Source organism: Pocillopora damicornis, chromosome 7 (assembly GCF_964200805.1).
Source record: "Pocillopora damicornis chromosome 7, jaPocDami1.2, whole genome shotgun sequence".
NCBI classification, from domain to species: Eukaryota; Metazoa; Cnidaria; class Anthozoa; order Scleractinia; family Pocilloporidae; genus Pocillopora; species Pocillopora damicornis.
The window spans coordinates 23,664,883-23,676,410 of record NC_142676.1 but is presented as its reverse complement, the minus strand read 5'-3'; the positions used below and the strand labels follow the sequence as shown (position 1 = coordinate 23,676,410).

General features: G+C 40.7%; 2 protein-coding genes across 5 annotated transcripts in view; one reads left to right on the top strand and one right to left on the bottom strand.

Moving 5' to 3' along the window:
* The window catches only part of LOC149043226 (tyrosyl-DNA phosphodiesterase 1-like), a 48,736-nt gene that overhangs the window by 3,469 nt on the left and 33,739 nt on the right, over positions 1-11,528 (top strand). The window lies entirely within an intron of this gene.
* On the bottom strand, positions 227-9,904 carry LOC149043229 (uncharacterized). Its single transcript, XM_089212412.1, has 9 exons — positions 9,571-9,904; positions 9,035-9,196; positions 7,788-7,865; positions 7,184-7,251; positions 6,730-6,798; positions 5,483-6,339; positions 3,872-5,427; positions 1,701-3,180; positions 227-1,251 (listed from the first exon to the last, which is right to left on the bottom strand). The coding sequence occupies exons 1-9, from the start codon at positions 9,686-9,688 to the stop codon at positions 1,185-1,187; spliced, it is 4,455 nt and encodes a 1,484-aa protein (XP_089068538.1). The 5' UTR covers positions 9,689-9,904; the 3' UTR covers positions 227-1,184.

Genomic DNA, 11,528 nt, shown 5'->3' with positions numbered 1-11,528 from the left:
GTCACTAGAATAAAAGGAAATGATCACCAAGTTAAGAAGCTCACTTGATTCTTAGATAAATTCTCCTTGTTGCTGCCTTAGGAAATGTATGGAGATCAGTATGGAGAATATACATACTGATGTTAGGGTGGAAAGGGTTAAATATCAAAGACAAAGAGTAATTATACTACAACAGTGACAGCCTCCTGCTCAGCAAGTCTCTGAAAGATCAATTATTGCAGACAAATTTATCATGTGATTGTTATCATCATCTATTTATTAATACATAATGCTTTTAAATATAAGTGATAACAAAAAAAAGTACTTCATCTCAATCTGCCAGGCTTAAGATATGAGTAGAAAACAAATAAGTTTACCATTATGCTAGTTTTTCTTATTGACTCGGACTGTTTCATTTTGACCAAAACTTTATTCGGCTTTTTTATGGCAATCACTTGAAACTACACATCTCCTTGCCTAGATAACCTAAATCTTTTCAAAGGGGAAACTGATAACTGTAGAATATGTGTATTCGCAAAACTTTGTTGTAAAAAATGTTGCTGTGTAAACAATCATCATAATTTCCCACGTGGGAAAGAATCAGAAGAAAAAGGTTAAAAATTTTTTAAAAAGTCTGCAAACTTGCAGAAACTCTAGCTTTCATTTCAGCTTATTATCGATGATACCTAGTTTTGTTTTTGCCTTACTCGGTAATTTTCTTCGATTGAAACTTTTAAATATGTAAATTTGTTAAATACTTAAGGTTAAAGTAGAGAAATACTCAGGAAACTCGCTAAGAAGTGAACCACAATCTTCGCGGGTCACGGGTATCTTGTGCGGGCAGAGGTAATCGCGGATCACGAGTTTGTGATATGGGTCTATTTCCATTAGAAAAATTAAAAAGTATCACAAATTATATCGATCAAAACTCATAGAGATTTTCTTATTAAAAATATGCCTTGTTCTCTGCTTAAACAAAAGCGAAGCTCTAGAAGCTGAAGACTGAATTTGCAACTGGAAAAATCAGGGCTTCGTTTCAATTCATTAAGCGATCCTATTTTCAATTCAATTAGACTTAAAGGAATTGACCCAGTTAAGTTACCCACGAGCAAAGTTCAGAGATTATTAAGCCTTCTCTCAATGCCCTCGTTGCGAGAACTTACTCCACTGGTTTTCATCGGTGGCATGGACGTTAAAGGTTCATTTTATGGCGCCTGTTCCAGCTTTCCTTGATCCTTAACTTCCGCCAGTGGTACTTGTTCTTCTTGTGATCTGAAATTAAAATGGAGATTACTGTCATTGAGCTGAAAAAATCACTTGAAACCAAGTGTGAAGTTAATGCCGGCTCCCTCGTTTGTCTTTAAGCTTTTTTTCTTATACGCTGAGAATGCACGAGCAGAGCACATCTGATAACTCGATTAACGAAATTTAGTTTCCTTTTAAATGCGTGCTCCTTCTCAGTAGAGAGTAGAGAGGACGACGTCGCCAATAAAGCACCGCCTCATTAATCTGTGGGTTTCATCGTTTCTTTTTTTTCGTTCTTTTATGTGTGTACTGTAATGTTTTACGTCAACAGTGTCTTCTACACCAACTTATAAAAGCCAAAATGTCTCGTGACCACCATTCTTTAGAAAGGGTTATAGTCGACCTTGCTCAGTTTAGTAAAAGTATTTCACATGAAGGTGGAATTATTGAAGTCCTATTTATAAATTGCTACTCACGATTCATTGTTGATTTCTTTAAAATCGATTGTGACGTCATCACCAATGAGTACAAACGGAGCCCAGAACCGCGGGGCATTAAAGTCTTCTGATTCTCGAAGACATTTCATCGCCCGGTTGAGTGACACGCTAGCGCTGTTTCCATCCTTCAGATGTTGGTAAAAGCTTCTCATAAACTCCATGGTAGCCTCGTCATCAATTGACCAGAGTGCGACCAGAACAGAACGAGCACCAGCACCAATGAAAGCCCGTGCAATGCCGATCACACCCTCACTTGACACCTTGCCTTGGGCACTGTGACAACAACTTAACACAACAAGCTTTGCACGTAACTTCGCTGCTTGCACATCGGAAATTGTTAGCATGAAATCTTGTTCTTCTGGTCTGACGTATTTTCGATCTGGATTTGGAGCCAATGCAATTTCCCCAGTCTTCATTTCTCCGTGCGCAGCAATGTGCACCAAAGCAACCGAACCGATTCTCTTTAGTACCTCAGCCTTGGTTGCCTCTTTTCCTGTGAGTGGGCGGATACCAAGCATCGCTCCGATCATCTCCACTTCCTTTTTGGCACAGGGCAAGGGCGGATATCTATTCTCTCCGAGCAAGGTGGTAAAGTCTTTGAGACATGGATCTCCTACGAGCAACGCCCCACTCTTGTTGTGATATTCTTTGGGAGAAGCGTTGATCAGTTTCATACACATCAATGACGGAAGAATGCGTATCCTCATGGACTCACAGAGGTACTTTGATTCGGAATCCAAAAATGCAGCAAAAGGGGCCAGGCACAGTGGACCATCAGGAACGACAACCAACTCGCCATCTTCGATCAAATCTGAAATAGGACTTATGATGCACTCATGAAAGAGACGCAGAGGATTCTCGTCAGACTGTAATGGGTTTCCTGTTTCCTCACCTCTTTCCTCGGCGGGTGGCAATTCTTGTTCGGTACTTGACCCGTCTAGTGTGCGGTTCTCGCAGATTACCCTGAATCTTCCTCGAATTTCCTTGTACACCTTCTTCCTTAAGCAACTCAAATAGTCGGTCGCATCTCCAAGGAGATATTTCACTTCTTTCTTTGTAAACTGTACATTCCTGTCTTTCCCGATTACCCACAGGTTAACTGCGTTTCCTAATAGTGCAACAAAAAGCGTCGGATCAGAGATATCGGTGACCATTTCGGAGATCCCTGGTTTAGCCTGAACTGATCCAGAAACTGCCAGTTGGGATCCATATCGTAGTTTGATGAGATCCAACAAGGCCTCGGCTCGTCCTTGGTCCGCAGCACACAATGCCTCGTCGAATTTTGACAGCTTAAGCAAGGTTCTGCAGAGTGACTGGTAAATGTCTTGACGTGCATCGCGGAAGGTTATTTTCAACGCATCGTCAGCTTGCAGAACTCTCAATTCATTGAAAAGTTTAGTACTGCGTTGATAATAATCAACCGCTTGATGCAAGTCTCCAGAGCTTTCATAAGTACGACCTAAATTGGCTAAATAATTTCCCACGATTATTCTCTGCCCCGATTTCTGAACCATATTAAGACATTTCTTGTTGTACTCGATGGCTCGTTCAAAGTCACCCTGTTTACGAAGAACTTCCACAAAACTGGCGTAGACCATTGCCTCCATTTCCTGGTCTCTCAGTTCTTTGGCCATGGTAAGCGCTTTCTCAAGGTACTCTGTTGCCTGGTTAAAATCATCCCGTCGAGTATTAACAGTTCCAATAAGGACATAGGCTTATAGCCTCGTTTTTCCTGTCGCCTATGTGTTTAGCGATATGAAGGTAATCCTGGAAAAACTGCATGGCTCGATACAATTTGCCCATTGACATATAACTTTTTCCAATAACTTTCAAAGCGTTTGACCTTACTAGCGGTTTTCTAGCAATATCTAGACATTTGTTGGCGTTCTCTATGGCAAGAGTAAAATCACCCAAGCCGTGATAAGCCTCACCAAGCAGGCAAAAGGCACACTCCTCCTCTGTCCTGTCTTCAGGTTCTTTAGGAATACTAAGATGTTGCCTGAGGTACTCTATGGCTCGATTGAAATCACCCACCTTCTGATAAGCCGCGCTAAGGTTGTTGTAGACCACTCCCTCGCATATCTTATCTCCCAGCTCTCTAACAATATTAAGATCTTTCCTGAGGTACTCTATGGCTTGCTTGAAGTCACCCAGCCCATAACTAGCAAAGAAAAGTTGGTTGTAGGCACTTCCCTCGCCTGCCCTGTCTCCCAGTTCTTTAGCAATACTGAGATGATGTTTGCAGTACTCTTGGGCTTGATTGAATTCACCCATCTTGTGATAAGCTGAGCCAAGATTGTTGTAGGCACTTCCCTCGCCTGCCCTGTCTCCCAGTTCTTTGGCAATACTAAGATGTTGTTTGTGGTACTCTATGGCCTGATTGAAATCACCCAGCTCGTCATAAGCCGAGCCAAGATTGTAGTAGGTACTTCCCTCGCCTGCCCTGTCTCCCAGTTCTTTAGCAATACTAAGATGTTCTTTGTGGTACTCTATAGCTTGACTGAATTCACCCATCTTGTAATAAGCTAAGCCAAGATTTTGGTTGGCACCTCCCTCGCCTGCCTTGTCTCCTAGGTCTTTAGCAATACTAAGATGTTGTTTGTGGTAATCTATGGCTTGATTAAAATCCTCCAGCTGGTTATAAGCTAAGCCAAGCGTGTTGTAAATACTTCCCTCGCCTGCCCTGTCTCCCAGTTCTTTAGCAATACTAAGATATTCTTTGTGGTACTCTATAGCTTGACTGAATTCACCCATCTTGTAATAAGCTGAGCCAATCTTTTGGTTGGCACCTCCCTCGCCTGCCCTGTCTCCTAGGTCTTTAGTAATACTAAGATATTGTTTGTGGTACTCTATGGCTTGATTAAAATCCTCCAGCTGGTGATAAGCTAAGCCAAGCGTGTTGTAAATACTTCCCTCTTTTGCCCTGTCTCCCAGTTGTTTAGCAATACTAAGATGTTGCCTGAGGTACTCTATGGCTTGATTGAAGTCACCCAGCTTATTACTAGTTGAGACAAGATGGATGTAGGCACGTCCCTCGCCTGCTTTGTCTCCCAGTTCTCTAGCAATACTAAGATGTTGTTTGTGGTACTCTATGGCCTGGTTGAAATCACCCAGCTTGTCATAAGCCGAGCCAAGATTGTGGTAGGCACGGTGCTCGTCTGCCTTGTTTTTCAGTTCTTTAGCAATGCTAAGATGTTGTTTGTAGTACTCTATGGCTTGATTGTAATCACCCAACTTGTGATAAGCAGAGCCAAGATTGTGGTAGGCACGGTACTCGTCTGCCCTATCTCCCAGTTCCTTAGCAATACTGAGACGGTGTTTGTGGTACTTTATGGCCTGATTGAAATCACCCAGCTCGTCATAAGCCGAGCCAAGATTGTAGTAGGTACTTCCCTCGCCTGCCCTGTCTCCCAGTTCTTTAGCAATATTAAGACGTTGCCTGAGGTACTCTATGGCTTGATTGAAGTCGCCCAGCTGATAAGCAACGAAGCCAAGTACGTGGTAGGCACTTCCCTCGCCCGCCCTGTCTCCCAGTTCCTTAGCAATACTAAGATGTTGTTTGTGGTACTCTATGGCTTGAGTGAAATCACCCATCTTGTAATAAGCGAAGCCAAGACTTTTGTACGCACTTCCCTCGCTTGCCCTGTCTCCTAGTTCTTTAGCAATACTAAGATGTTGTTTGTGGTACTCTATGGTCGGCAATTCCCTCGCCTGCCCTGTCTCCCAGTTCTTTAGCAATATGAAGATCTCGCCTGAGGTACTCTATGGCTTGATTGAGGTCGCCCAGCTCATAAGTAGCCAAGCCAAGATTGCTGTAGGCACTTCCCTCGCCTGCCCTGTCTCCCAGTTCTTTAGCAATACTAAGATATTGTTTGTGGTACTCTATGGCTTGAGTGAAATCACCCATCTTGTAATAAGCGAAGCCAAGACTTTTGTACGCACTTCCCTCGCTTGCCCTGTCTCCTAGTTCTTTAGCAATACTAAGATGTTGTTTGTGGTACTCTATGGCTTGACTGAAATCACCCAGCTTCTGATAAACGAAGCCAAGATTGTGGCAGGCACGTCCCTCGCCTTCCCTGTTTCCCAGTTGTTTAGCAATACTGAGATGTTGTTTGTGGTACTTTATGGCTTGACTGAAATCACCCAGCTTTTGATAAACGAAGCCAAGATTGCGGCAGGCACGTCCTTCGTTTGCCCTGTCTCTCAGTTGTTTGGCATTGTTAAGATGTTCCCTGAGATACTCTATAGCTTGATTGAGGTCACCCAACTCGTAACTAGTCGAGACAAGATGGTTGTAGGCACGTCCCTCGCCTGCTTTGTCTCCCAGTTGTTTAGCAATACTAAGATGTTGTTTGTGGTACTCTATGGCTTGATTGAAATCACCCAACTTGTCATAAGCCGAGCCAAGATTGTGGTAGGCACGGTACTCGTCTGCCCTATCTCCCAGTTCCTTAGCAATACTGAGATGGTGTTTGTGGTACTTTATGGCCTGATTGGAATCACCCAGCTTGTCATAAGCCGAGCCAAGATTGTGGTAGGTACTTCCCTCGTCTGCGCTGTCTCCTAGTTCTTTTGCATTGTGGAGGTCTTGCTTTATGATCTCAATTACTTTCTTCATCTTAGGTTTCAAAAGTGTAAAGACAAAAGCGAAGAAATTGCGTAATTGTTTCGGTTGTAATGTTTGTTTGTCTCGAAATGTGGTAATAAATAAAAAGTCTCGTTGTAGAGGTTTAAGTCGACAAACAGAACTCTTGATCACCCCCCATTCTTTGGAACCTGTATCAAGGGGTCACCATTCCCCGTGGGTGACCGCTTAATACAGGTTTGACTGTAGTATTATTAATCATCAGCAATGCACGACTGATTTTTTTCTCTTAGACATTTTTTTTCTCTGACATTGTCCTCAATGTCATTACCACTAACACCCCAACATCTAGTGCACTGGTGTTACATTTAACATGATGCTAAGAAGGAGAATGCGAAAAAATTTACTAGACCATAGACTTACATTGCCGGACTTTAAACATTCGTGGAAAGACCTGTCTCTCAGTCGCCGCAGGGTATCGTTTCTTTCAATCTTCACACATCCACAGTTAAAGATGCAAATCTACTGCCAAAAATAACTATACTGCTATAGAACTGTATTAGGGATACGCAAATTCTTAATAACAGTCTTTTTAAACAGCGGAAGCTCTACCGGTCAGGAAATAAGGCTCTCATATTTCTTGTTTTCTATGTAATCGGTAAAAAAGAAAAGCAAACAAATTAAAGTTTATTCAACAAACTTGGAAAACCTTTTTCATTTGAACACTTGTTGAAGAAGCAAGATGCTTTCAATATTCCGATAGGCTTCCAAATGGTGTTTATGTGCCATAATTCTGAACACTGACTATTTTAACTTACATAGTTGACATATTAAGAGAGATCAAGTTCTTTGTATTTTAGATTTGTCAAAAGGATACTGCTAATCCTTGGACACTCCATCTGAGAGCTTCTTCAGGCTTATTCAGCTCAAGACAGGCGCTTGCTCCTATTCAAAATAACACAGCTAAAATTATTAGATCGTCTCTGTGCGGAAGAGGTTTTTCTAAAACAGTTTTCCTTTGCCGAGGTAAAAAATAAATTGTTGTAATTTTTCTCCTCGTTGGTTTTTGGAAACTTATCAAATTGTGAAAGAGTTGTGCGATGTTTGCAAAAATTTAAGTGAACGTTACAGTGATTCCCTTAATTCTCTGTAAAATAAAAATGTATCCTAAGCACTTTGCTTCGAAAGATGAGTATCAGCGAGCTGTCAATCATAGCAGAAGGGTGCCTATGGGCGTGGTACTCTCCACTTTAGGGAGAGAACTGGTAATGAGATCTTAGAAGTCTTAGTTTTAAAATCTTCTCATTTCAATTTCTTGCTCTGAAATCGAAATTTCGAGATATAGAGTAAAAGTATCTGTCAAAAAAACAGCGCCTAATGCCACTTTCACCAGTCATGTGAGACCCCACTCAGAAACGTGCAGTCCAGACCGTGGAGTGCGAGGTAGTTTTCCGCTCAAAAAAATAAGAAAAGAAAAATACCTCTAATAATTGCCTTCAGATATGTTGGTTGCAATCGGTAGGCAGCTGTTGCATCTCTCAGTGACTCCTGGTAGTTGCCTACAAGAGAATTGTAATCTGATAGCAGAACATCCAGTCGAACCTGTATTAAGCGACACCGTAAGCGGTCACCCTGTTAGGGGTCGGATGTCAAAGTCCTCTAATTCCCCCTTAGTAACCCCTTAACTCCCAAGATCTCATTAGTAATTCTCCTTACTGTCTGCCATACAGTTCTTGTGATGTTAGTTCTGAGCATCTGGTATTGGATCAACCAATTACAATAATACCCTAACTGATATTTTCTTCATTCTCATCACTTGTCTGCTTGATGTTGTATTGACATTGTAAGGAGAAATTCTGTCTTGGTCACTCATGGGAGTTAAAGGGTTAAGTAGTCGTGGTCACTTTTGAGTTAGACCCTGTCCTCGTTGTCTTCCACCTGCAGAAACCGAGCGGTCACTTTAAGCGAAAAGTTCCACTCAAAGTTCTACTCAAATAAAACTAAGAATAATCTTTCAAGTAAAATTCATTCTGTATATCTCCCGAAGTTAATTTTGGTGGTATTTTTGAGCGAGTTTTTGTACATTAAGGCGGGGGTAAACCTGAAATTTGCCCAAAAACTGAGTTTTTTGTTTTCCTCGGAATTTGCAGCTTTGGGTATTCAACTTCGCTATGGAAAAATAATTAAATTAAATTATGGCATAAAATGGTATTTTTTTATCGTTTTTTATATCACCCCCCCCCCCCCCCCATTCTTTGGAGGCTTTGTTAAGCAGTCATCCGCCATTCTCTGTGGGTGACCGCTGATTACAGCTTTGACTGTAGTTATAAAAAACTGAACATAAAGAAGAAAAAAGGGCGTAGGTCGGTAATAACAAACATGTGCTATACTCTTCCAAATATTCATTTCCAAAACTCAAATGATCGGTTTATTTGAGTGGAAATTATGTTGCTTTGAGCATTATGTAGTCGATCTGGGTATCTGAGTCAGCAAGAAAAAGCGAAAAATCAATAGAAATGTTAAGCAGAGAAAAGATTATAAATATCAGCGGTGGTGAGGACAACGAAATCTGACTCAAGTTCCATGGGAGTATTACAAGATAAAGATGCCGTGAACAGATTCTAAACACAAACATGCCTACATGAACTACCTCACGGACTCAGTGAGGCCAACTGCCGAGTGGAGAAACGAAGTACGGTAAAAAGATTAAATCCTTCATAATTCTCACCTAATTTGAAATGTACTGTCGCCCTGTTGTTGTACAGTTTGGCCTTCAATTCTTTGTTTTCGCATTTCACTTTAATTCCTTCCGTGTAAAAGTGAGAGGCGTTGAGAAAATCTCCTTTTAAGCAAACCTCGTTACCTTCATTCTTGTAAACTTCAACTATCGCTGAAACAAAACAATTTAAGCAACATACACTAAATTGAAAACTACTACCGCTTGTGGCCAAGGTGTTTGAAAACAAAAGGGCCGGGATAAAATAAGTTTATCTTCTTTATCTTCACAAACTGTTTTCCAAAAGGGCTCTGGTACATGAGGTGGTAGACCTCCTGTTGAATATATTGCTAAAGAAGAAATCTCGTCACTTCAGACTGTTTTCATTACGAAGTGCCCGCATCACAGAAAGAAATCTTACCCGAAATAACCTCAAAGAGAAGGAAAAAAAGCTAAAGAAAACAAATCAGGCAGAACGTACCCAGGTTATAACACAGGAAACATGATTACGAAGACTCGTCTTGAAAAGAAAGCCGCACTAAGCTCACCTGTCAAAGTGTCGTCATCAAAATCAAGAGTTACTATTTCTTCTTCTTCTTCTTCTTCTTCTTTTTCTTCAGCGGGTAATGTGACGTCATCCAAAGCTTTGCTTGAACCCTCCGCCATTAATGATGGGAGTTTACATCTCACCGGATGTACGGCTCCTTTACGGTTCCTGTACAGCAATAATATACACACCAACTTACGGTCTCAAAACTGGAAAATCTGATTTGAGTTTGACTTTTTGTACTAAATTTCTTTTCTTTTGCAGCAAAAACACCAGGTGTTTTTTCTGTAGCTGTGGTGGAAATGTTCGCCTCTGACCACGGGAAGTCATGATCGTGCACAGAGGGACACCATTAAAAATACCCCGTGAAACTATGTAACGATGTCTTTTGTGATCGTTTTATTCTTGTGTAATATTCTCCTGATCGAAAATATATCCGCCTTGTCTTCTTCAGAGCTCTCGTCTGGGTTCGTCACGCAACACCATAACGTTTCGCTCATTTTATATCTGTCATCACATAGCGGATTTTTCTTGTTACTTTTAAGTTAAACCACTCACATCAGTGTCTAATTGTTCACAAGATAGCTGGAGAATGAATAAAATGATAGTGGGGCTATCACTATCCTTTGTTTCCGTGTCTATCAAAAAATTGAAATAAGTTCTTTAGACGCATTTAACAAATTCGCACAAAAGTTCTCACGGTGACTGAATCTGTCAGGTGTGAGCAAGGAAGAAAATTATCAGTCTAAAGGTGTATTTTTTTTGTCAAAGCCGATGACATAAAGGTTACTCACGACGAGTTAAAAAAACAGCGGTTTACGTTTGTTTTCACATGGTCTTCGATCGTTTGCCATATGATTCTGAGAAACTGAAATTTTCCTTCTCGAGATGTAACGTTTGATGACAACAGCGAGCGCCCTCAATCTCACGAATGATAGTTGCTAAAGGTGATATTTTCTATCATTGTAAAACTGGTCATGAAACTTGAAAAATTCACGCTCCGACTGGGTTTGAACGCGTGCCTGCTAGATTACGTTTAGCGCTATTTACAAGTTGGTTTCCATACAGGTTTCAATTTTTTTTGGCTCACAATCTACTTTAGCGCGGTGATCAATTCTTCAAATATCATCCACAGAGGAGTATGATTTTATTCATATAGTTTTTGAGACTAAAAATTGAAAATGCCTCTAAAAAGGGCAATAACAACCGATTCCTTTCTTACATGGATGGTAGTTACCATCAACAAGAGTAATTGACGTGTCGATCAGTGTGGCAAGATTAATTATCAGCACTTACTCTCAGGAGACGCTTGTTCGACAAAGATGATGCCTTAAAGTTTATGGGCTGTGTGATAGAATAACCTGAAAACAGATAAATTGGAAAACAAAAAATGATTAGTATAGGAAGAAGGATTTCTCAAAATGTTGATATGTTCCACGAACGAAGCCACCACCCGATTTCATTTACACATTCCATAATTTGCATAGAAAGTATAATTTTGTGAAAAACTGTTGATGACAAGTAAAACATTGAAAAAAAATTATTGCCAGCTAACCTCAAGCCCAAAAGTAAACGCCAAAACCAAGATCAGCCGTTCAAGTCAAATATCGGTATCAAGTAGATGTTTGTTTGCAAATAATCGTGACGAGGCATAAAACTCCTTGAACACCAGAGATGTTATTTAAAGACTTTGACGAGAGACAAGTTTCATTTTCTAACGCGATTTACTAGTGTGGCTGAGTCGAAAATGAGAAATAACGTCAGAAATGCCTGAAAAACGTTGAATGATCTATTTATGTAGGGTGTTTAAGCGCTGTTTTTTTTTTCAACCATCTACTAAACTTTTCGAAATACTCGAAATAAAAACCCCTGTATTATTTTGACCAGTAGGAATGACTAAACAGGTGTCGTCTTCGATGCCTCTAAAAAGGGCAATTCCAACCGATTCCTCTCTCACAT

Excerpts from the sequence above, each read along its gene's own strand:
- LOC149043229 (XM_089212412.1), bottom strand. The coding sequence starts at position 9,688 with ATGGCGGAGGGTTCAAGCAAAGCTTTGGATGACGTCACATTACCCGCT. Across the intron at positions 3,181-3,871 it reads CTTTGCTAGTTATGGGCTGG|GTCGTACTTATGAAAGCTCT; the intron begins GTGACTTCAAGC and ends TAGCCAATTTAG. Across the intron at positions 1,252-1,700 it reads AAAGAAATCAACAATGAATC|ATCACAAGAAGAACAAGTAC; the intron begins GTGAGTAGCAAT and ends TTTTAATTTCAG.